This window comes from Monodelphis domestica, chromosome 6 (genome assembly GCF_027887165.1).
Source record: "Monodelphis domestica isolate mMonDom1 chromosome 6, mMonDom1.pri, whole genome shotgun sequence".
In the NCBI taxonomy this organism is placed as follows: domain Eukaryota; kingdom Metazoa; phylum Chordata; class Mammalia; order Didelphimorphia; family Didelphidae; genus Monodelphis; species Monodelphis domestica.
This window is the reverse complement of record NC_077232.1, coordinates 141,761,119-141,783,523: the sequence shown is the minus strand read 5'-3', so window position 1 is coordinate 141,783,523 and position 22,405 is coordinate 141,761,119. Positions and strand designations below refer to the sequence as shown.

The 22,405-nt window shown below is 38.7% G+C and overlaps 1 protein-coding gene across 2 annotated transcripts in view; it reads left to right on the top strand.

Annotated features, from left to right (window-relative positions):
• Positions 1–22,405, top strand: part of KDR (kinase insert domain receptor) — a 49,601-nt gene that overhangs the window by 18,171 nt on the left and 9,025 nt on the right. For both annotated transcript variants that reach the window (XM_007496447.3, XM_007496448.3), the window contains exons 13-26: positions 577–918; positions 3,305–3,451; positions 3,716–3,847; positions 7,764–7,870; positions 8,319–8,454; positions 9,799–9,903; positions 10,121–10,234; positions 11,775–11,863; positions 12,508–12,664; positions 16,213–16,310; positions 19,937–20,059; positions 20,174–20,285; positions 21,446–21,545; positions 22,126–22,231. In XM_007496447.3, the coding sequence (XP_007496509.2) occupies positions 577–918; positions 3,305–3,451; positions 3,716–3,847; positions 7,764–7,870; positions 8,319–8,454; positions 9,799–9,903; positions 10,121–10,234; positions 11,775–11,863; positions 12,508–12,664; positions 16,213–16,310; positions 19,937–20,059; positions 20,174–20,285; positions 21,446–21,545; positions 22,126–22,231 (1,868 nt within the window). The remainder of the gene's footprint in view (positions 1–576; positions 919–3,304; positions 3,452–3,715; positions 3,848–7,763; positions 7,871–8,318; positions 8,455–9,798; positions 9,904–10,120; positions 10,235–11,774; positions 11,864–12,507; positions 12,665–16,212; positions 16,311–19,936; positions 20,060–20,173; positions 20,286–21,445; positions 21,546–22,125; positions 22,232–22,405) is intronic.

The window sequence follows — 22,405 nt, the reverse complement described above, 5'->3', positions numbered from 1 at the left end:
TTGTCACCTTCATCTTATTGTGATGTGATAATGAAATTCTTAGAAATGTATTCTCAAAGGGTTTGTATTTCATAGCAAAAGTAGAGATTTGGCAAATCCCTGGTAAATCAAAACTGGGTAACAGGTTCCAAACTCCCTTAGGGACTTGGGGCTTGAATTATTCTATGAAATCTATGATTTCATCATTGTTACCTCTCTGACCACTGATATAAATCATACCTCATAAAATGCAGTTCCTTGTGAGTGGCTGTGGTTGAAAAATTCTTTGAGGCCAAGTTGGTAATGCTCTGAATTTTGCCAGGCTGGTCTTCGAACAATCAGTTCAGAGTTTGTCACTGGCCCATTCCATCTTGAAGAACCTGCCACAACTTGTGCTCCATGGAATATTCAACCTTCAAGAACCAAGGTCACTTCCATATCACAATGAAGTAGTGAGGGGTTGGTTCCCTTTCCAAAATTAGCTAAACAATGGCCAACTCTCCACTGCCTTTTGTTCTGTGTGGACAGTCTGAAGCAATAACATTATATTAGTCTAGGTTTAAATGTGTTCGCTAGTGACATTCTTTTCCATTTCAGGGGGTCTCGAAATTAATTTTCAACCTGGCAATCAGCCCACTGAGCAGGAGAATGTGTCTTTGTGGTGCACTGCAGAAAAATCGACATTTGAGAACCTCACCTGGTACAAAATCAGCCCAAGGGCTTCTCAGGACCACCTGGGAGAGCTACCCATGCCTGTCTGCAAGAGCTTGGATGCCCTTCTGAAAATGAATGCTACAATGATCTCTAATAGCACAAGTGACATTGTGATCTTGGAGCTGCAGAACATATCATTGCAAGATCAGGGGGACTATGTTTGCTTGGCTCAGGACAAGAAGACTAAGAAAAGACATTGTGTCGTCAGGCATCTTACTGTGCAAGGTAATGTGCCTATTGGCAGCCACATCATGCTCAGAGAGGTCTAATCACATATGATGCTGCAGTAAGTGCCTAGACCAGACCATCTAGACCCATTCCTTACCATCTAGAAGCTCCCCAGATCAGACCACTGTATGTTTATCCCATGGGATTTTATTAGGGCTCGTCTCATTCCACATGCTCCATGTTCTGACTTGATGACATTAACTGATGCTAGTGATAAAGCAGGAAAGTCTCTTCCCCCTCCCTGGGAATGAAGGCTCCTATAACACCGTAATGATTGTCATCATTGGCTTAGACTAGACTTAGATTGCCACAACTTGTGCTCCATGGAATAATCTTCAAGAACCCAAGTTTGTTTCCTTGTCACAATGAAGTAGCAGGGGGTTGGTCCCTTTTCAAAATTAGCTAAATAATTGCCAAATTTCTACAAGAGAATTGCTTCCCAGGGCATAAGAAGAGTGACACTACTCTGCTTGTGACCTAGAAGACTTCCTTGGGAATGTAGCCCACAGTGGGATGGGGGGAATACACTGGCCATTCTGGGTGCACTGAGGAATAGGTGTACTCCCCTTGCAGAGGACTACAACTTTCTGCTAGGGAATCTCCACCTGCACTATTGTAAAGTAGGTGAAAACTGTCTTTATAGCCTCTGGTGTCCATCTTCCCTCACCATTTTTTTTCTTTAGTGACTTAAGTACTCATTACTCTCATACATCCCTGATCTCTGTTTCTAGCAAATAGGTTCTGTGGAACCCATTAACACTAGTGTTAGTGTCTTAAGGTGTTAGTCTAGGATGAGGAGGCTACTTGCATTCCCACCCACCTACTCCTGCCCCAGAGAATCACCAGAGAGAGATAGCTTAATACAAAAAGACGACTCCTTAATGGTAGAATCTTGGGCATCATCAGGGAGATATTTTAGGAAGAGAAGCTTTCCTTTGGTAACCCTAATCAAAATGTGCTGTCTGCCAGCCCTAGTCTGGATAAAGAGGACTACAGAAGGGCTGAAGGGGGAAAAGGGGGAAGAGTCTCCTCATTTCTTGCCCAAGGACACACACATAGGAAGGAGTTATACTTTCCTAGAGACAAAAAGATATTCTTTCTGACTTAATTTCTCTTAGATTGCCAGAAAGGCTAGTGCAACTGAATATATTCAATATAATACATGACCAAAGTGACCTCGTTTTTCTGAGCTTTGAAGTGAGATTGTTTCCACCACAATAGTGCCTCATGTTTCATTGTTTAGGGTAGATACTTCTATACACTTAGGCAAGACAAGGCTATGATCAGAAGAGGACCAGACTGTTTCAATGGGAAAATCTTCCAGTTACAAAGACATTGCACACATCTGTCTTTCAGATTTTGCTGTACACTTAAGCAGAGACTAGCGGGTTCCCATTTTTCTCATACAAACATTCCCTCAGCTCTTGGGTTCTCTGGTTAAGTGCAGATGGAGATCCCAAGTGAAGTTTGTGTTTGCCTGGGCAAGATGCCCTCTTGTATGTTGCTCTCCACTGGAGGCTTTGAGACTCTACTCACCTACACCTATGACTTCCCTGATCACAAAATGAGTACCCAAGTCATCCAGACTGGGATTTTTTGTCATTAAACATGTGCATTTATAAAGGTATTATTAAAAAGGACCTCTGATTTTTGCTTCCATTGGGTTGTGGCCCCAGGCAACTGCCAACTTGTCCATGCTGGACCCTTGATCTATTGACATAGCTTCCCTCTGTATATGTGCAGACCTCTTGGAAGGTTCCATGGGTGGGTGGGTGGGTGGGGGGCTTACTGTAGATTTCCAAGAAAACTCACAGGAGAACTTTCCTAAGGACCAGTAAATGGTTAGAGATGTGCATATGGACAAAATTGGACACATATAATGCCAATGCTGTTTGAACTCTTATTATTCCTTACTATATCCAAGCCATTTCTATTAACACGGTTTATTATTGGTCAGTCTTTGTTTAGTAAAAAATCTCAGGGCATATAGGTGTTTCAGTGGATAGAAAGGTCCAGGGTTTAAATCTGATCTGAACATTTCCCAATTCTGTGATCTTGGGCAAGTCACTTAACCTCAATTGCCTAGCTCTTAGTGCTCTTCTGCCTTGAAATTGATACTTAGTATTGATTCTAAGATAGAAGGTAAGGGTTTAAAAAAAACTGATCAGTTGTATAGTCACCATATGATGACAGCAATGCAATGCCTTGCACAAAGTAGGTGCTTAATTAATACTTATTAGATTGTATTGGAAATATGAAAAAAAGAATTAACATGTAGCTGAAAGAAAAATTTTTGACATAAGTATGTAACTCAAATATATATGCAATTTATATTAATAGAGCAATTTTATGTCTATATGTATGATTTTTTTTATATCAACAGAGCGTGTAGCACCCATGATTGCAGGAAACTTGGAGAACCAGACAACAAACATTGGTGAAACCATTGAAGTTTCTTGTCCAGCCTCTGGAATTCCTTTACCACAGATTACATGGTTTAAAGATAATGAAACCCTTGTAGAGGACTCAGGTGAATAGTGACTTGTGGCTCTCATCTTTTTTTTGTGATTTTGTTCTTTTTTTTATCATTCATTAAAGGCAAACATCAATCCTAGTGGCTCATTAGGAATCACATTCTTTAGACTGACTCCTGACATCATCAATGTCCAGATTCAAAATCTGAACTTACCTAGAGGAGCTAATACTTGTATTTTTGCTTCTTGGGGGAGGAGGGGAGATATACAGCACTAAACATGAACACAAATACGAATGACAATTTCATCCTGTCCCCCAGGAATTATATTAAAAGATGGAAACCGAAACCTAACTATCCGCCGGGTAAGGAAGGAAGATGGAGGTCTCTACACCTGTCATGCTTGTAATGTCCTTGGATGCACAAAAGCAGAGACCCTCATCATAGTAGAAGGTCAGTGGGAAATTACTGCTATGTTGAGAGTTTTTTCTCCCATTCTTTCTAGAATTAACTAATTAATCTTATGATGTTCTCTAAGCCTTCCTAGTCTCACAAGGGAACAATGTTAACTGGACCAACTGGAAATTTCTCTTCCCATTTTGATATCTCCTTTCAATAGTACTAGATACATACTTACTTGGGAGGAGAAAGAAGTTCATCATCTTATTAGGATATCCATAAAGATGACACTTTATATCCACAAAGATGATGTAGCTCAGAGAGAGGGGCTTTTTATGGTTCCCATTGGGTTCAATCTTATTAAAAGTGAATTATAGAGGTGATAGGCCAGAGATTCCAAAAGAAACCCAGAATTTCAGACAGATTTTCAGATATTTGTTTATTTGTTTTCCTTCACTATATGTATGTAGTAAGGGAGTATTTTCATTTATTTGGTGGTGAGGTGAAATCGGGGAGGATAGTGGTAATGACACCAGAAAACAAATGAAAAGAAGAAAAAAAATTAATGAAAGAGCTAAAAAAATACACAGAGCAGAAAGAAGTCCCAAAAGGAAGACAGAAAAGAAGAACCAGTGTTGGTATAGCAATGTCACATTGAATATATACTTGGAAAAAAATACCCAGAGAGATTCATAATTTCATATACAATTTTGGGGTGGAGAGATTCATTTTTGCATGTGGAAATATTTATGTTTGTTATGTTTTTATGCTTTTAAATAGCTCTGGTATATGTTTAAGATAATAAGGACAGATAATATTTCAGATTAATAAGTTCACTGATGCATCTCTTTATAACCCACCCAATGGACAAATAATTATTATTAAATAAGTGTCAAGTAAATTAAAATTATTAAATAGATACTTGTATATATGTGAAGAATTATTCTACAAGGATTGGCAGACCAGAGTAGTGACAGATAAGTCATCAACTGATTTTGTCTTTGGATTCATCTTAATTTGTAGTTTAAAATGGTTCTAAATGGCAGACCTGAATCATTGCAAGGCATTCCCAAATTGAGAATTGCTTACCCTAATGAAATCTTAGGCCTGGACCAAAACATTCCAACCAGAAATGAAAAATGAGAGTATCCACTAGTCTTCCAGTGATGTTTCACTTTCTCATATCAACAGTAAAATATTTTAGTTAACATAAACCATACTCCAAAGTGTACATTAGCCATGTTGCCATTACCTATCAGTGTTTATTTTGCTAACTACTTAAATTGTTTATCTTTCAACCACATCCATGTTGCCCTCAGCCATTTTCATAGCTTATGCCCCTGTTTGTTTTCAGTCTATACTTAGCTGATAATAAAAGTCATAACTGACTCCTTATCACCTCCTTCCTAATTACTCTTAGGCTGAAACCTTCAACTAGCTCTTAAATTTTCCATATCTTTAAGGTTTTTCATTTTATAAGTAGTCTCTCAACTGCCTTGATGAGACACTCACATCAGTGCAAAATTTTTGAGAAAGAATGATTAATACATATATATCAACTTATTTATAAATTGTATATAAATTCTAGCATATAAATTATATATAACAATTATATGTGTTAGAAAACTTTTCATCAAAAATAAAATTTAAAAATGCGGAGCTAAAGATGAAATGTTTTAGCCAAATTAATAGGAAGCTACAGAAGTTTATGGAGTAGAGGAGTGATGTGGTCAGATCAGTGTGGAAGGAAGGAAAGGAGGGAAGGAGGGAGGGAAGAAAAAGAAAGAAAGAAAGAAAGAAAGAAAGAAAGAAAGAAAGAAAGAAAGAAAGAAAGAAAGAAAGAAAGAAAGAAAGAAAGAAAGAAAGAAAGAAAGAAAGAAAGAAAGAAAGAAAGAAAGAAAGAAAGAAAGAAAGAAAGAAAGAAAGAAAGAAAGAAAGAAAGAAAGAAAGAAAGAAAGAAAGAAAGAAAGAGAAAGGAAGGAAGGAAGAGAGAGAGAGAGAAAAAGAAAGGAAGGAAGGAAGAAAGAAAGAGAGAGAGAGAGAGAGGAAGGAAGGAAGGATGGATGGAAGGAAGAGAAAGAAGGAAGGAAAGAGAGAGAAATATTTATTTAGCTTCTACTATGTCCCAGGCATAGTGCTAAACACTTTGCAAATATCTAACCTGATTTTCACAATAACCCTGGCAGATAAGTGCTATTATAATCCCCATTTCACAGTTGAAAAAACTGGGGCAGGCAAAGGTTGTTACTTACCCACAGTCTCACAGCTAGGAAATGTCTAAGGCCAAATTTGAACTAGTTTTCCCGACACTAAGCCTAGTCTTCTATCCACTGTGCTACCTAGCTGCCTTTAGGAAACTCACTTTTGCAGTTGTGTGGAATATGGGTTGGAGTAGGGTGAGACTAGCAATTAGAATAGAAAGTGGGATAAGACAGAGAGGTCAGTCTAGAAGCTTTTGCAAAGTACACGTGAGAGGCAAGAGCACCTGAACTAGAATAATGTCTGAATAAAAAAGAAGGTATAAATGAGAAATGTTATAGTATCAGAGAAGGCAATTATTTTTATTAGCTCTGTAGTTCGAATGAGAATCAAGAATCAAGAATGACTTCTGGGTTTGGGTCTGGGTAATTGAAAGAATGGTACTCCCCTTGACCAAAATCAGGAAGCCTAGAAGAGGAGTGGGTTGGGGGGAAAGGATATATTTACACTGTAAATGACAATCCGTCTCTACCGGCTCATTCTGTGTAATTCACCTTCCACCTAAAAACTTAAAAAGACCATTCTTTCCCCACCTTCAACACCTCCCCAGCCCAAGTGATCAGAGTGGGGGTAGATGTGCACAGTTTGGGAAAAGATTTCTGTCTGCATAGGTGTCTGGGTGTTAGTTAGGTATTAACCAACCTAACTGGCCAAGATCTAGAAAGAAGGGAAGAAGCCAGGAATTGGAGACCACAGCAATGGGAGGAGTAGGGTAAGGTTGGGGGCAGTTATAATGGATGAAAGGGCTGGGAGAAAAGTTCAATGATTGGTTATCACAGGTTGGTTGGGATGTGATCTATCTTCCAAATTTCCAATTGGTTGCTCATTAACCCTTTGGGGTCATGGTGTGCCCCCCCTCTTTGAAGACCACCCTCGAAGAACACCCAGATGGTACCCGGACGGTCCTTTACAACCATCTCTCATCTAATTGTCTGTTTTTCTTTTGGAGGCTTCAGTATAAGGAAACGCTTCCTAAGAATTAGAGTTTCCTGTTCAGTTAGCCAAATATGGAATGGGTTACCTGAGGAGGTAGTGGGGTTTTCTCCTCAAGCAAAGTCTTAGCTCACTTTTTGGAGATATGCCCTGTAGAGGTTAAACGAGATGATCTCTGAGGGCTCTTCCATATTTAAAATTGTGTAAGTTCTGAATACCTATTTTTTAGGGATGATTAATGTGTTCCCAATTGTTTCTGATCTATTCATTCAGACTCCTACTCTCCCCCATTAGTGACTCTGTTCATTTACCCCATGCCCTGGTTTCCTAAAGGAGTCATTTTTTTTCTGAAAATTTTGTGTCACAAAAATCAAAACATAGATTAACAAGTAAAACAGATTTCTTCACACAATTAAGAACTTTTTGTTCTATTAATTTTCCTTTACTCTTTGATTTGGTGTAAGTCTTTTCAACATTTTCTATATTTAAATCTTTTGTGATATTTTACATTTGTCATTAATCACTCTATGGCTTCATCTTTGGATTTCTTAGACAGTTTCCTTAAACAATTAATGTCTTTTGCCATCATTAAAACTAACCAATTTTGTAAACCATCTCCTGGGAATTACTTGCTTAGTTTCTGTTCAGCAGTTCACTATCTTTATTACCATTAAACTTAAAAAAATTAAATACTTCAAATAATTCAGTTTAATAGCCTACATCAGTGGCTTTCCAGCTCTTTCTGACATATCCAATTGTTGTTGTGGGGTTTTTCCAGGTGCTCAGGAGAAGACAAACCTGGAGCTCATTATTCTGGTTGGGACAGCTGTGATTGCCATGTTCTTCTGGCTGCTTCTTGTCATCATCCTCCGGACCATTAAAAGGGTAACAAAACCATTTTCCTACTGTCCCATAGGCATTGGTTTTCCTTGACAAATGGAAACTGACTGGGATTCTTTGTGTTGTTTCTTCCCATTGTCCTTGAATCAACAGGGACATTTTTCTTTCAATGCTATGTCATTCTTGCCTGGCTTTCTAAGGACCTAGCCATTGGACTTTAATTGATAGAGGCCAATAGAGGGGAAATGTGCTTGAACTGTCTTCAGTTATTAAGATTCAAGTACTTAATTATGAGCCCTGTGGGAGCAAGAGGGCACTCTGGCACTGCGGTGCTAGGGGTGCATTGTGATGGCTTTCAATCTCAGTGAATTTTAACTGGGAAATGAAGCACTGGGAATGTGGCCACACACAACTCCTACCAACACCCTCCCCCTCAACCCGATGCACACAACAAAATGTGGTGTATGTGACAGAAAAGGGTAATGTCTTCCAGGCCAATGGAGGGGAACTAAAGACTGGATACTTGTCTATCATCATGGATCCTGATGAACTGCCCTTAGATGAGCACTGTGAGCGCCTTCCCTACGATGCTAGCAAGTGGGAATTCCCCAGAGACCGGCTGAAGCTAGGTGAGTGTCCAAATGACATTAATTGGAGATGAAATGTACCAAGTCACATTCTTTTTTAATGAAGCGAGATAGAGGATACTAGAGGCTAAATCTATGAAATGTCAAGTGAAGTTTAAAAAAAAAAAACAGGTAATATTCAGATCTGGATCAGAGATATTTGTCTCTTTGGGCGTTAACAGTTAATCAAGAAGCATATATTAAATTCCAGTCATTATATTAAATGCTGGCCATACAAAGAAAGGAAAAAATATAGTCCCTTCCCTCAAGGAACTCATAGTCTAATGGAGATGACATATAAGTAACTAGGTACATTTACAAGATATATACTATATCCTGAAGGTCACAGGGAGTCACTGTAGTTTATTGAGTAGGAAGGATGACATGGTCAGACCTACATTGTAAGAAAATAACTTTGACAGCTAAGTAGAGGATAGATTCCAATGGCAAGAGTCTTGAGACAAGGAGACCAATTAGAATAGTCCAAGTAAGAGATGATAAGGATACAGGATCAAGATGGTGGCTGTGTGAGCAGACAAGGAGAAATATATGTGAGAGATGTGAAGGCAGGAGTGACAGGATTTGTCATGGGATGACCATTCATTTAGTGTTGGGAGGACTTTTATTCATTAAACCATGCTACATGAGAGTCAATTTAAAGGACTAGAGGTGACCGGGCTGAAGAAGAGAATGCTTTAGCAAGCAAGTTTGCCACTTTCAATCAATAAGCATTTATTTTTTCTTTTTATAAAAACTCTTATCTTCCATCTCTGAATCAACATTGTGTATTGGTTCGAAGGCAGAAGAGTGGTAAGGGCTAGGCAATGGGCATTAAGTGCCTTGCTCAGGGTCACATAGCTAGGAAGTGTTTAAGGCCAGATTTGAACCTGGGATCTCCTATCTCTAGCCCTGGCTCTCAATCCACTGAGTCATCTAGCTGCCCCATCAATAAACACTTCCTTAAGAACCTGGCACACTACTAAACATTGAGGTACAAATACTAAAAATAAAATAATCTCTGCTCTCAAGGAACTAGCATACACTTATCTGAAAGGCAATCAAGTAGAAAAAGGATTAGATTTTTTTTCTGAAGCAGCAAAGATTCAGACTTTGGGTTAATATAAGCTAAAACTTCCTAATTACCAGGAAAAGTGGAATAAATTACCTCATTAGGTAGACTCCTCCATCACTGGAAGTCATTATACAGATGACCAGTTTGTCAGAGGTATTGTGAAGGGATTCCTTTCTTAGATATGGGTCAGATTAGATGGGATCCTTTCCATCCATAACCTTTGCATTCATTCCTTGAGCAATTTGATCCAAATTTGGATTTTCTTTTAATGCTAGGCAAACCTCTTGGTCGTGGTGCCTTTGGTCAAGTATTGGAAGCTGATGCCTTTGGAATTGATAAGACAGCAACATGTAGCACAGTCGCCGTCAAAATGCTGAAAGGTAAAGGCAAAAATAACATTAGAATGCTTCCTGCCATTTGCTTCAAATCAGATGACAAAGTGGGAACCCAAGGTTCCTGCAATAAAGGATGGTGGGTAGCCATTGGTGCCACTTAGGGGAAAACCATCCAGGGGAACGTTACCAACATTCAATTAGAGTGGTCATTTCAGATTCTTCTGATACCTTACAACTTAACTTTTTTGTTTTATATTTGTAGAGGGGGCAACACAAAGTGAACATCGAGCTCTCATGTCTGAGCTAAAGATCCTCATTCATATTGGCCACCATCTCAATGTGGTTAATCTTCTTGGTGCTTGTACCAAGCCAGGAGGTAAGAAGATGCAGGGGGTTCTGGTGATCTAATTTTGAGATGCCCTTCACTACAAACTGTATGCATAATAGAAGGTACAAATGATGAGAAACAACTATTATGGAGTGGAAAAAACATTGGATTTGGGATCAGGAGATCTAGATTCAAAACCCAGGTTTGCCAATGACCTGGGACAAGTCACTTAAACTCTGTGAGCCTCAGTTTCCTGCCTTCCTTCCAGGAGAAGACCAAACGAAACAACTTGGGTAAAATGTTTAGCAAACTACCCATGTTCATCACTATAGATTGTCCAGTAGGTGATAAATGGTTTGTTGTTTGGAACACCCATACTAATTAAATAATGTATTCTCAAAGTGTTATTATTCTTGCTGTTAAAGATACTATAATTTATAGATTTTTGGTTTCATTCTTAAATCAAATCAAGTATAACCTCTTCAAAGGAGAGGCTAAACAAGGTGTAAAATTTTTTCATGTAAATTTATTTTTTTCTATTATATATTATGGATACTTGTATATACATCTTATTTTTTCCCATTTGATTATAGACTCATTGAGGGTGTAGACTTTGACTTCTAATTGCCTACTAAAAAAGAACTTAGGCAATAATGGCACCCCACAACCTGGTACCATTTGATCTAGAGAAACTTTCAACGAAGGACCCTTTGCCTCTCTCAGAATGCTATTTCAGAAAAGGTTACCCCATCATATACCTTTCCCCACTATCTTCCCAGTTTTGAAACCAAACTCTGCCATTTTTCCTCTCTGGACCCACTCACTCTCCCAGTAACTTTCAGATCAAAGTGCCTCTCTCCAGCTACCACTCCCCTTTGTGTATGGCATCTTGCCAAACAAAATGGAAGCTCCTTATGGGCAAGAACTATCTGTCCTTTTGATACTTGTATCACTATAGGTTAACAATGCTTAGCACATAGTAAGCATTTAATAAATACTTTTTCATTCATTCATTTCTATTCTTATCTCTTTTCCCTGTTCTTCATTCTTCACATGTTTCCCTTTCTCAGTTCTCTATGCCTTACTTCCTAATGTTCTTTATGTCTTGAACATCCTTACTGACCCTCTTTTGTCTTTTGAATTTCTGCCCATCTTTTAAGTCCCCGTTTAAGCCCTGCCTCCTCTAATCTCACCCTGATGATCTCAGTCAGCAACGAATGACCATTAGGGATATCACATAACACTTTGTTCATGCTTTTTGTGTGCAATTATCATTTATTAGAGTGTTTTATGGTTTTCTTTGTATCTTAGCCCACTTTTAGATTATAAGTCCCATATGACAGAGACTTTGTCTTATCAAATATTCTGACTCTCAGGCTCAGCACAAAGGAAGTGGTTAGTCAATGTTTATTGAATGCAGTTATTCACCTTCTGTCCCCCCCCCTCAAAACTATGCGCCTTTCATTTAGATTGAGCTCTATAGAGATTTTAGAAAGGAAGGAAGAAAACAGGGGGAAAGGAAAAGGATGGAGAAAGAAAGATGACAGAAAAACATGTGTCCTTTTTAAATATGTTTTGCCTTCCGTAGGGCCACTCATGGTGATTGTAGAATACTGCAAATTTGGAAACTTGTCGACTTACTTAAGAAGCAAGAGGGATGAATTTGTCCCCTACAAGGTATGGCAGGGGCTCAATGGAATTAACTAGCAATAACTTGAAATGGATAAAGAAACATAAAGGAGGGATAAGTGTTACTTTTCCCATTGAAATCTGTGAGAAAATGATCAGATACAGAAAATTCCGGTATTGGGCTAGAAACTCCTCACAGTCTTCCTTGGATGCTCTAGACTTTCCTTTTCACCTCTAGGGAAAATAATTCTCAGGCTTTATTTAGGTGACATCAATTTACTAACCCGTTTTAGATGGGAAAAAGACTTGTTTCAGGAGTGACTAAGGAAAGGGAAGAACAGTTCCGGATTATTCTTCCACCATCCCAGGCCTATTTAGCATCTCAGGGGAGGATGCCAATTCCTTTCCAAAGAGCCCTAGAATGCTGGGAAGTATGACAAAAAAAGAATAGGAGATGACAAATCATTCCTTCCTTTAAATGAAAAAAAGAAATAAAACTTTAGGAAAAACTATCCATGGGTTAGAAAAATAGATTTTCTCAAACCTTTTACCAAAATTACCACATGTCTACAAATCATCATCCATTTCTTCTCGAAAAATATGCTTTTGTGATTTAAGTGCCTTTTTTAATGTCTATAAATAATTTCTTGGAAATTCTGTCCTATATGGTGATTTTAACTTTTCCTTCCCAGACCAAAAGTTCACGGTTCCGACAGGGAAAGGACAACTATGTGGGGGAAATCCCTGTGGACCCAAAACGCCGATTGGACAGCATTACCAGTAGTCAGAGCTCAGCAAGTTCAGGGTTTGTGGAGGAGAAATCCCTCAGTGATGTGGAGGAGGAGGAAGGTAAACTAGCCATCGATTCCATTTTGCTTTTACTTATGTGCCTTTGGGGAAAGATAATGGGGAAGTTAACTCCAGTAAAGAATCTCTAATTATAAACAGATCACTGACCCTCTGGTGTACTTGGATTTCTGCCTCTACTCAGCCTCACTAAAAATGTAGATGTGGAAGTAGGTAAGGTTATGAGATGAGCTAATCTCTAGCATCCCTTTCTGTTAAAGGGTGGCAAAATGACCCTGTAGTTTTCATTCTGAATTTGCCAGAATGAAAACCTTTGCCCTGGGAAGGAGACACATCCTTGCTAGTGCTGTGGTCCCTCTTTTGATCTAAGGAATCAGATTAGTATTATGACGATTTTAAGAGAGTGAGGCTTCCAGTTAGAAGGTTCAGCTCAACATCAACCCAGCAAGATCTCAGATGACCCAAGTCCGTAGTCCCATAGTCTATATTTCTAAATTATCAAATAATTGACATTAATTAAGAGGGTGCTTGGGAGAAGTGGATAGAAAGCTGACAACTGAGTTTAAGAAAACTGGAATTTAAGTCCTGTTTCTGACACAAATTAGTCTTATAATTTTTCAATATTCCAGCAAGCTCTCAAAGACTACAGTTGTGAAAAGGTGGTCATTTTCAGTTTTAGAGGGAATTTTCATGCCAGAATCCTCCACACGACTAAAATCACAGCTTTCTGAACTGCATATGCAAAATTCATTAGCAAAATTCTCCCACTCTGAGGTTTTTTTTTTTTTATCAGAGACACCTCACCAGTGAGAAGGAGAGGGGAACTCCCAAGTTCTCTTCTCTAGGAATAAAGAACCTTGGGAGCATACTAGAAATTCTTTGGGGCTGGGAGGGAGGGGTTTGCATAGAAAGGAAGTGCTATGAGAAATGTTGGTGATTGATGGATGACTCAGATCTGACTCCTTTCCCTCAAGGAAACAAAGTGCTAACAATACTAGGCTAGGGCTTACCCCAGAGACAAACAAGGAAGAGGTAGGAGACTGCCCAGACATATCAATTTAAAGGGTTTTAGAAGCCCCCAAAGTGCCATATAAATATTAGTTGTCTTAATTATTATTATTATCATTATAAGCCCAAACTTAATGGCATTCTCTCTGGAGTTTCCTGGCATCAATTTCTTTATGAGACTCCCTTTGTTTTCAATATCTCTTGTAGAATCCATGAGTCAGAAACAAATAATTTGGGGTACAATGTGGTAACAGGGAAAGAATATTTACCCAGGAATCAGGAGAGCTAGGTTCTAATTCTTAGCTTGGCTGATAAATATCTCCGTGGCCAAAAGCAAGTCATTTTCACTTTTTGGCTTCAATTTCCTTATCTGCAAAAGGAAGTGGTTGAATTAGATGATTTCTGTGGTCCTTCCCAGGTCCAAAATTCTATAGGATTTGAAGTCTAACAAATCTCTAGGAACATGCATTATCATGGAACTCCTTTGAAATATCTATATAGGTAAGGGATATCAAGCCCATTTATGTCAATCAATCAGCAACCATTTATTAAGTTCTAAGGGGTGTCAATCACTGGGTTATGCACCAAGATACAAAGAAGAGAAAATGAAAAAGTTCCTGCCTTCAAGGAGCTTACGTTCCATGAGAGGAAAACCATGCAGTTTATACAGAACAGATACAAGGTGATTTTGAGAAATGCACTAGCAGCTAAGGTAGGAAGAACTTGATGTAGAAGGTAACACAAGCTGAGTTTTAAAGAGAACTAGAGATGATAAGGGGCAGAGGTGAGGAGAGTAGGAATTTGCCAGTATAAAGGCATGGAGGTGGGAAATGGAGTGTTTATATGAGAAACAGTACCTGTTTGACAGGACCACAGGAAATGCAGAAACTAAGTTAAGTTGGGACGAAGTTGTGAAGGGCTTCAAGAACCAAATGGAAGAATTTATATTTGATTCTAGGGGTAATAGGCAGTCACTGGAGTCACTGGAGCATGGGAATGACATGCTCAGACCTGAGATTTAGGTAAATCACTCTGTCGACTGTGCAGAGGGTAAATTAGAATGAGACAAGAAGCAGAAGGGAGATCATTTGGGAGGTTATTGCAATAGTCCAGGAGAGTGGCTTTACATGCAGAGGGAAGGGGATAGAGGTGAGAAATAGTGTAGAAATAAAAATGGTAGCAAGACTTGGCAACTAATGGGTATGTAAGGTGAATAAGAGTGAGAGGTCAAGGATGTCACCAAGCTTAAGAACCCGGTGACTAGAAAGATAGTGATACCCTCAGCAGTGTTAGAAAAGTTCAGAAGAGAAATAGTTTGGATGTGGGGGAGAGACAGTGAGTCCTCTTTGGACATGTTGAAGCCTGTAGGGCATCTACTTGCAAGTGTCTAGGAATTGGTGATGTGATTCTGGAGCCAGTATAGAAAATAAATATTTGAGAGTCATCTGGTAGACATGATCATAAATCTTAGGGGAACTCATGAGGGTACCAAGTAAGGTATTATGGACAGAAGAGAAGGGGCTCCAGAACAGATATTTGGGGAACAACCACAGTTTCAGGGCACAGTCTGGGTAATAATCCAGTAAAGGATACTGAGAAGGAATGATCATGCAAGCAGAAGGAGAACTAGGAGAGAATAGTGTCCTAAAAGCCTAGAGAAAAAACCCAGGGGGAAAAGGAGGTTAAGGGACCAAGAAGGATAAAGACTGACAAAAGGCCATCGGATTTGGAAATTAAGAAATCCTTGGGAACTTGGGAGAGGGCAGTTCTGTCAGCAACCAGGCTTTCAATGCATTCTCTTCTTTCTTTGGGTATCTCTGAAACATGGCAACTTTTATTAAAGGGGACGCTCTAAGGACAGATTGATTTTAGCTCTCTCTAGAAGAGGTATCATGCATGGACCTCTGCTATTTTCATCTCTTAAAGTTTAGGAGAGACAAGTGGGAGTAGTGCATTGTAGTTTTTAATTTTCACTTATACCCATTTACAATAAACAAAAATGGAATTAATTATCTGAACTCACCCCTTACTTGAAGTTTGGGGCTGCTGAATTGTTCTTTTGAAGGAGGAGACCCACTCTTAAGCCTTAAAAATAAGTCTAAAAATAAGAAAGAGAAAGCAAATACTATTGTGGTCATTTTTCTTTTGTTCTTAGGAGATTCTCTCTTATTCCTTTAGTTTTCCACTTAGCCCTAGAGAGAACAAATTTCATAAGCCAAGACTGTATTGCTTTATTTTTAACTTCTCAATAAGATGCTATTGTTTATCATTCTAGACACAGAAATAACAGGAAAGTATCCAAAGCAATAATCTACCAGAAAAAAAGTTATTCCCAAACTCCCTATTTCTTATTCCAATCTTCCCGCTCACCTCTTTTCCAGTTTCCAAAATATGAGAACATATTATTAATTCCATACTCTACCCTGAGGACACAAAAAGGATAGTGTAATTCATTCTAAGAATTACTGCTGCTTTTAATTCTTTGAGTGTAATTTTCAGGGCTGAAGTTATTATTATTGCACTACTAATCTGGGGAGGAATAGTACTGTTCATTGACCATCGTCATCTGTCCTTCCAAACAGCTGCTGAAGATCTGTGCAAGAACCCGCTAAGCTTGGAACACCTCATCTGTTACAGTTTCCAGGTGGCCAAAGGCATGGAGTTTTTGGCATCACGAAAAGTAAGCCACATCATGGGGTACCAGGACTAATTAGGCCAAGTGCATCATAACCACAGTAGCAGTAGTAGTGGTTGTAAGGGCGGGGTCGCAGCAGTAGCAGTGGTAGTGGTGGTAGATAGAGATGATGATAGTTATGATGGTGGTGATCATGATGGTCATGGTGGTGGTAGTAGTAGTGATGATAGTAGTGATGGGTTGGTGGTGGTAAATTAGTGGTAGTAGTAATAGTAGCTGTTTTTGCTCAGACCTATGATTAGGGAACTTCTAGTGAGGAAATCCCCTCTACCACTGCATATAAGTTGAATAGCCATGACTTATCATCTTAGGTCAGGTTCACTTAACTTGGAGTCCAAAGGACCCAAAGGATTCTGTAGATAGATTTGGAGGAGAGGGGAAAGAGGGGATGGTTCATCAACTTGGTTGGGGAAAAGATCTCATATTAATTTTTACTATCTTCTAACTGAATTTTAGCCTTTCATTCAATCATTTAAAAACATTTTTCTTTGAAGTAGCATTTGGGCTTCCCCCGAGAGTCAAAGGAACCCCAAACTCAAAAAAGGGCCCCTGTCTTAGAGAGTTTTCTGGGGGGTGGGGGAAGAAATTCAGTTTTTTGCCCAGGGTCACACAATATTGGATTTCAATGCACACTTTCCTGATTCCAAGGCCAGTTCTCTATCCACTATTTCTACATATTTACTCATACTACTAAATAAAAAATGAAGAGGTGCCAAGTATTCTATTTATAGCCTATAATTTATTCTTGAGTCTTAACAACTCTGAAAGAAAAAATGAATAAGGAAAGGGGCTTGACTTGGAATGTGGTTTCACTAGACATCAAGGACTTTGGGGGGCTATTTTTAATTTCTCTATAGTCAATACTACCTTCAAAAAGCATTTATTTGTAGTATAATTAAAAACTAGGAAGGACAGATTTTAAGATGAGAGATTAAAAGAGCTAAAATTAGAAATCCAGGCTAAACAATGACTGAAGTGGGAACGTGCTAGTTTACAAATATCCAAAACAGTGCAAGCCATTGATTGAAATCATCTCTCTTGGAAACGACCACAAGGAATGCTTTAAAATTAAACAAAGGAAAAAATCAATTGAATATCAGGGGAAAATTGAAGGTCATCAAGGTCTCTGACTACAGTTGTCTCCCAAGGGAATAAATAGACTTAAGATTTTTTTTTTTACCTTTTCCACCCACAGTCTCATGGATGAAGGATGAAATCCCTAACCCAATTTATTTTTCTAAAGTTTAAAATACTACAGAGCCTTCTGATCCCATTGCTTCAGACACTTCCTGCTAGGCAACCCATGTTTTCTCCATGTCCTGGAGACAAGACAGGAAACTGGGTGTCTTGTGGGGTCCCTCTGAAAAGGAATAAGCTGTTCCCCGGGTCCCTTTGCCCTAGTGGAGGAATTGAAAGGTGTTTTTTTTTTGTTGTTTTTTTTTAAGACTGGAGAGGTCAAATTATCTAGGCTTCTTTTGGCTACTAAAAGGGAAAACAGTGACCCCTGACTCCCTTGGCATCTATATACTGCCAAGTATCAGGATAAACAAGGCAGCTCTTGAACTGACTGGCAGACACTATCAATTCCTCAGATCCTTTGTTTTGTTCCATCATTTTAGGAAGCACAATTGAAAGCTCTTCAAGCAGCAAAAATATTCTGTAGTAATTCAGAGTGGTGGGATTGTTAGGGTGACAGTCTCTCTGACCTTATTATCTATGTACACATCTTTCTTGTGATCCTTTGTTATTTATGAAACTTCCTTGAGGTATAATGATAACATATATAATATGTAATAACATCACATATATTCTATAATACATAATATCATATTATCTATAAATATAACATGTAAATATATTCTAATACATAATAATATAATTTTATATCACACTTTAAGGTCTACAAAGTTTCTTGCTTATATTATCTGGTATGATTCTCATGATCATTGTTTGTAGGTTAGGTTTTTGATTTGTTTTGTTTTGTTTACATATTGCAGACTTGAACGTGAAAGAGCCTTAAGTCATTTGCCTAGGGTAACACAGCTATTAATTGTCCCAAGTAAGATTTGAATCCAAATCTTTCTGATATTAAGTCTAGAGCTCTTTCTAATATACCAGTTGCCTCCCACAGTCCTCAGTTTTTCTTTCAAAAAGAGAATCTTCTCTGTTCCTACATTTTCCTTCTGTTAAATTGAACAAGAACTATTCACAGAGATAGCTTTGCATAGAAAAGTATTGAACTGGGGGTCACAGAGATACTATATTAACTTTTGGAATTTAGTCAAATCAATTAATCTTCCTTAGTTTCAATTTCCTCTTCAGTAAGATGGGTGTAATAGTTGCACCTATATCTCAGTGTGGGGACAGCTAGGTGGCACAGTGAATAGAGCTCTGGGCATGAAGTAAGGAAGACCTGAGTTCAAATCCTTCCTCAGACACTACTTCTGGACTAGTGACCCTGAACAAGTTACTTAACTCTGTTGGCTTCAGTTTCCACATTGGTAAAATGAATTGGAGAAAAAATGGCAAACCACTCCAATATCTTTACTAAGAAAACCCTAAATGGGGTCACAAAGAGTCAGATAGGACTTAAATGACTAAACAACAACAAATGTCATGATATTGTTGTAGGGATCAAACAAGATAATTATATGGAAAATACTTTGGAAACTTTAAAGTTCAATACAAATAGTGACTTATTTTGAATTCTTGAAGTTCCATCCTCCTTTCTACCAGCAGGGAAATAAAATTAAAAAGCTAAAGCCACTCAAAGCAAAAATTTAGATGATTGTAAACACTCCTCAGAGAGAAGTTCAAAATAGTGGGCTGCCCTCCCCTCTTCACCAAAATAAAAAAGAAGAAAAATGCAAGGCTTAGTCAACGTGATTGTTTTTAGTGTATTAAGAATTTAACTTCTAACAGGTTCCATTTAGCTTATTAAAGCTTTCTGAGAGTGTACCACTTCAGGATGAAAGGAGCTACTCTGGGAAATACCTTCAGTGGTCCACCAAAGCATCAGTGGGGCATGGGATGAAAAACAGACTAGATGAGCTAATAAGGCTGATATCTGATGCTTGTGTACTCATTCAGAAATAAATCCCATCCTGGTCTACCTGGAAAGAAAACTGTTAGCTATATATGGTTCTTTGTGCCCAGAAAAGCAGCTAGCAGAGGGAAGGGGATGTGTGGATGTGACCAGAAACACATTCTTCATCGTGGCCAAAGTAAATCTATTTACATCTTAACCTGCTCTGCACCATCGTCATCATGTAATTTGATTACCTAACTCCAAAGGCTCGGAGTGATTATTTAATAAGCAGATGTGTGGTTAGACTCAGCTTATAAATGCGCTCTCTCTCTCTCTCTCTCTCTCTCTCTCTCTCTCTCTCTCTCTCTCTCTCTCGATAAAAACTGTTGACACTGCCCTTGGTAACCAGTCTCTTTTCTGATGTGAGATGTGAGGTGTATGGAATCACCTCCCCCCTTCCAAAAAGTCCCAGATTTTTATATGATTTGACCTCAGCATGTGAGGTCCCAGCAGATGGAAAAGAGATCAGCTGTGCAGAGACAAGACCTAAAACACACACACACATGCTTTCTTCTCATTGCAGTGTATCCACCGGGACTTAGCAGCTCGGAACATCCTCTTGGCAGAGAAAAATGTGGTCAAAATCTGTGACTTTGGCTTGGCCCGGGACATTTACAAAGACCCAGATTATGTCAGGAAAGGAGATGTAAGTTTGAAAGATGCATTCTACTGCTGCAGCCAGGAATGTTTCAGAAACAACAGAGATCTTTCTGCTTCTTTTAAGTGGTTCTCTAATTCTTCCTCTTCTTATGGTCTATAGGCTCGACTCCCTTTGAAATGGATGGCCCCTGAAACCATTTTTGATAGAGTATACACAATTCAGAGTGACGTGTGGTCCTTTGGAATTTTGCTCTGGGAAATATTTTCCTTAGGTAAGTCACTTCTTTTCAACCCATCTGGCCTCCAGATATGAAAGCCAAGAGATAGAAGCTAGTGGGACCAGTAAGCCTTTTCCTTGCTTGTGTCTCCATTTTTACACTTCGTTAGGCAAGGCTCTATTTCATTATTACATGCTAATAACTAGAGATAATAATAACAATAATAATAGAAAGGGTAAGATAATAGAAAGAAGAAGAATAACTTACAGTCACACAGTATTTTATAAGAATTATCTCTTAGTGCACTAGAAAGAAATTTGGCTTTGGAACCAATGGATCTGGGTTTGAATCTCTGCCACATACCACCTGAATGACCTAAGTCATATAATCTCAGGTCTCTGAACCTCATTTTGCTCATCTGTAAAATGAGATGTTGGACTAGATGGCTTCCAAGGTTGCTTCCAACCCTAAATCTAAGTCATTTAACATCGTTTGGCTTCAGTTTCCTCGACTACAAAATGGAGATAATAGTAGCACCTTCCTCTGAGAATTTTTGGGAAGATAAAATTATATAATATTAGTGAAGTGCTTTGCACCATTCCTGGCATATAGTAAATAATTAATAATGCCTGTTTCCTTCCTTCCTGTGATCTTCTACAATAAAAAAAATGACATATACTTCTGTAGGATTTTACATGCTTAAGTATGCACACAATTTAAATGCTTAAAAAGTATTTAAAAATGCTTAAAATAGTGACAAAGCACTAACCTCACAATAAGCCTGTGAGAAAGTTTGTGCAAATATCATTGCTTTTTTTATAGAACAGGAAATGGCAGTTCAGATAGATACAGACCTTTAAAAAAAATCATTTTAGCATTAGGTTCAGTTCAGTCATTTTCAGTTGTGTCCACCTCTTTCATGATACCATTTGGGATTTTCTTGGCAAAGGTACTAGAGTAATTTGCCATTTCCCTCTCCATATCATTTTACAGATGAGGAAACTGAGTTCAAAAGGGATAAGTGAATTGTCCAGTGACTGGGGCCATATTTGAATTCAGAAAGATGAGTCTTCCTGACTCCAGGGCTGGCATTCTATCCATTTTGCCACCTAGTTGCCCTGGGACTTGTATATAAATCCATTATGACACAGCCTTTACATGTAGTAGGGAGGGTGAGAGGTAAAGAGATACAGAAATTTGCTTTTCCATTCTAGGTGCCTCCCCATATCCTGGAGTAAAAATTGATGAGGAATTTTGCAGAAGATTGAAAGAAGGAACTCGAATGAGAGCTCCCGAATATACTACCCCTGAAATGTAAGACTTCCTCAAAGACAGGCATTCCAGGGTTCTCCACAAATATAATGCCCATTTCCCTTCCTCTTCATAAGTGGAATGGGCTCCATGGGGAGGAGTGGGGTGGGACAGGCTCCTCCTCATTGGAGGTCTTCTACCAGAGGCTGAATGACCCCTTGTTGGGTATATTGTAGTGGGGATTCTTTATGAAGTTGAATTAGATGGCCTCTGAGATCCCTTCCCACTCCCAAATTTGATAATTCTGTTGTCCTGTGTTAATCCTTTAAAGACCAGCTCAGGTCCTGCTTCCTCTACAGAGCCTTTCCTGATCATCTTTGCTCAAAGAGCTCTCTCCTTCCTTGGATTTCAATAGCATATTTTGTCTAAGCTATTATATGCTACTTTTTGTGATTCATTCTCTGGCTACAGCTCATCAGTCCTCTTAGAATGTCAATGAAGATTCTGTCTCCTGCCTTTTTGGGTTCTCTTTGGTGCCCAACACAATTTCTGTCATAAACTAAGCATTCAATAAAAACATTATCACACTCCCTCCAGACAAAGAAGATCTGAGAACATGGTCCTCATTAGTATTTTCTTCTAGGTACCAAACCATGCTAGACTGTTGGCATGGAGAGCCCAAGCAGAGACCTACATTTTCAGAACTCGTGGAGCATTTGGGGAATTTGCTGCAGGCCAGTGCTCAACAGGTATGTAAAGCCCATACGGGATGGAAGTGATTCTAAATCAGTGTGTGTGTTTGTGGTCATAGCCTAAACCAAAATTGAGAATGAGACACATTCTCTCAGGGTATAGGAGGTAAGTTAATCCCTTTTGATGTTCATCTAAGTCACAAGGATATGGAGTCATGAACTGATACAGAA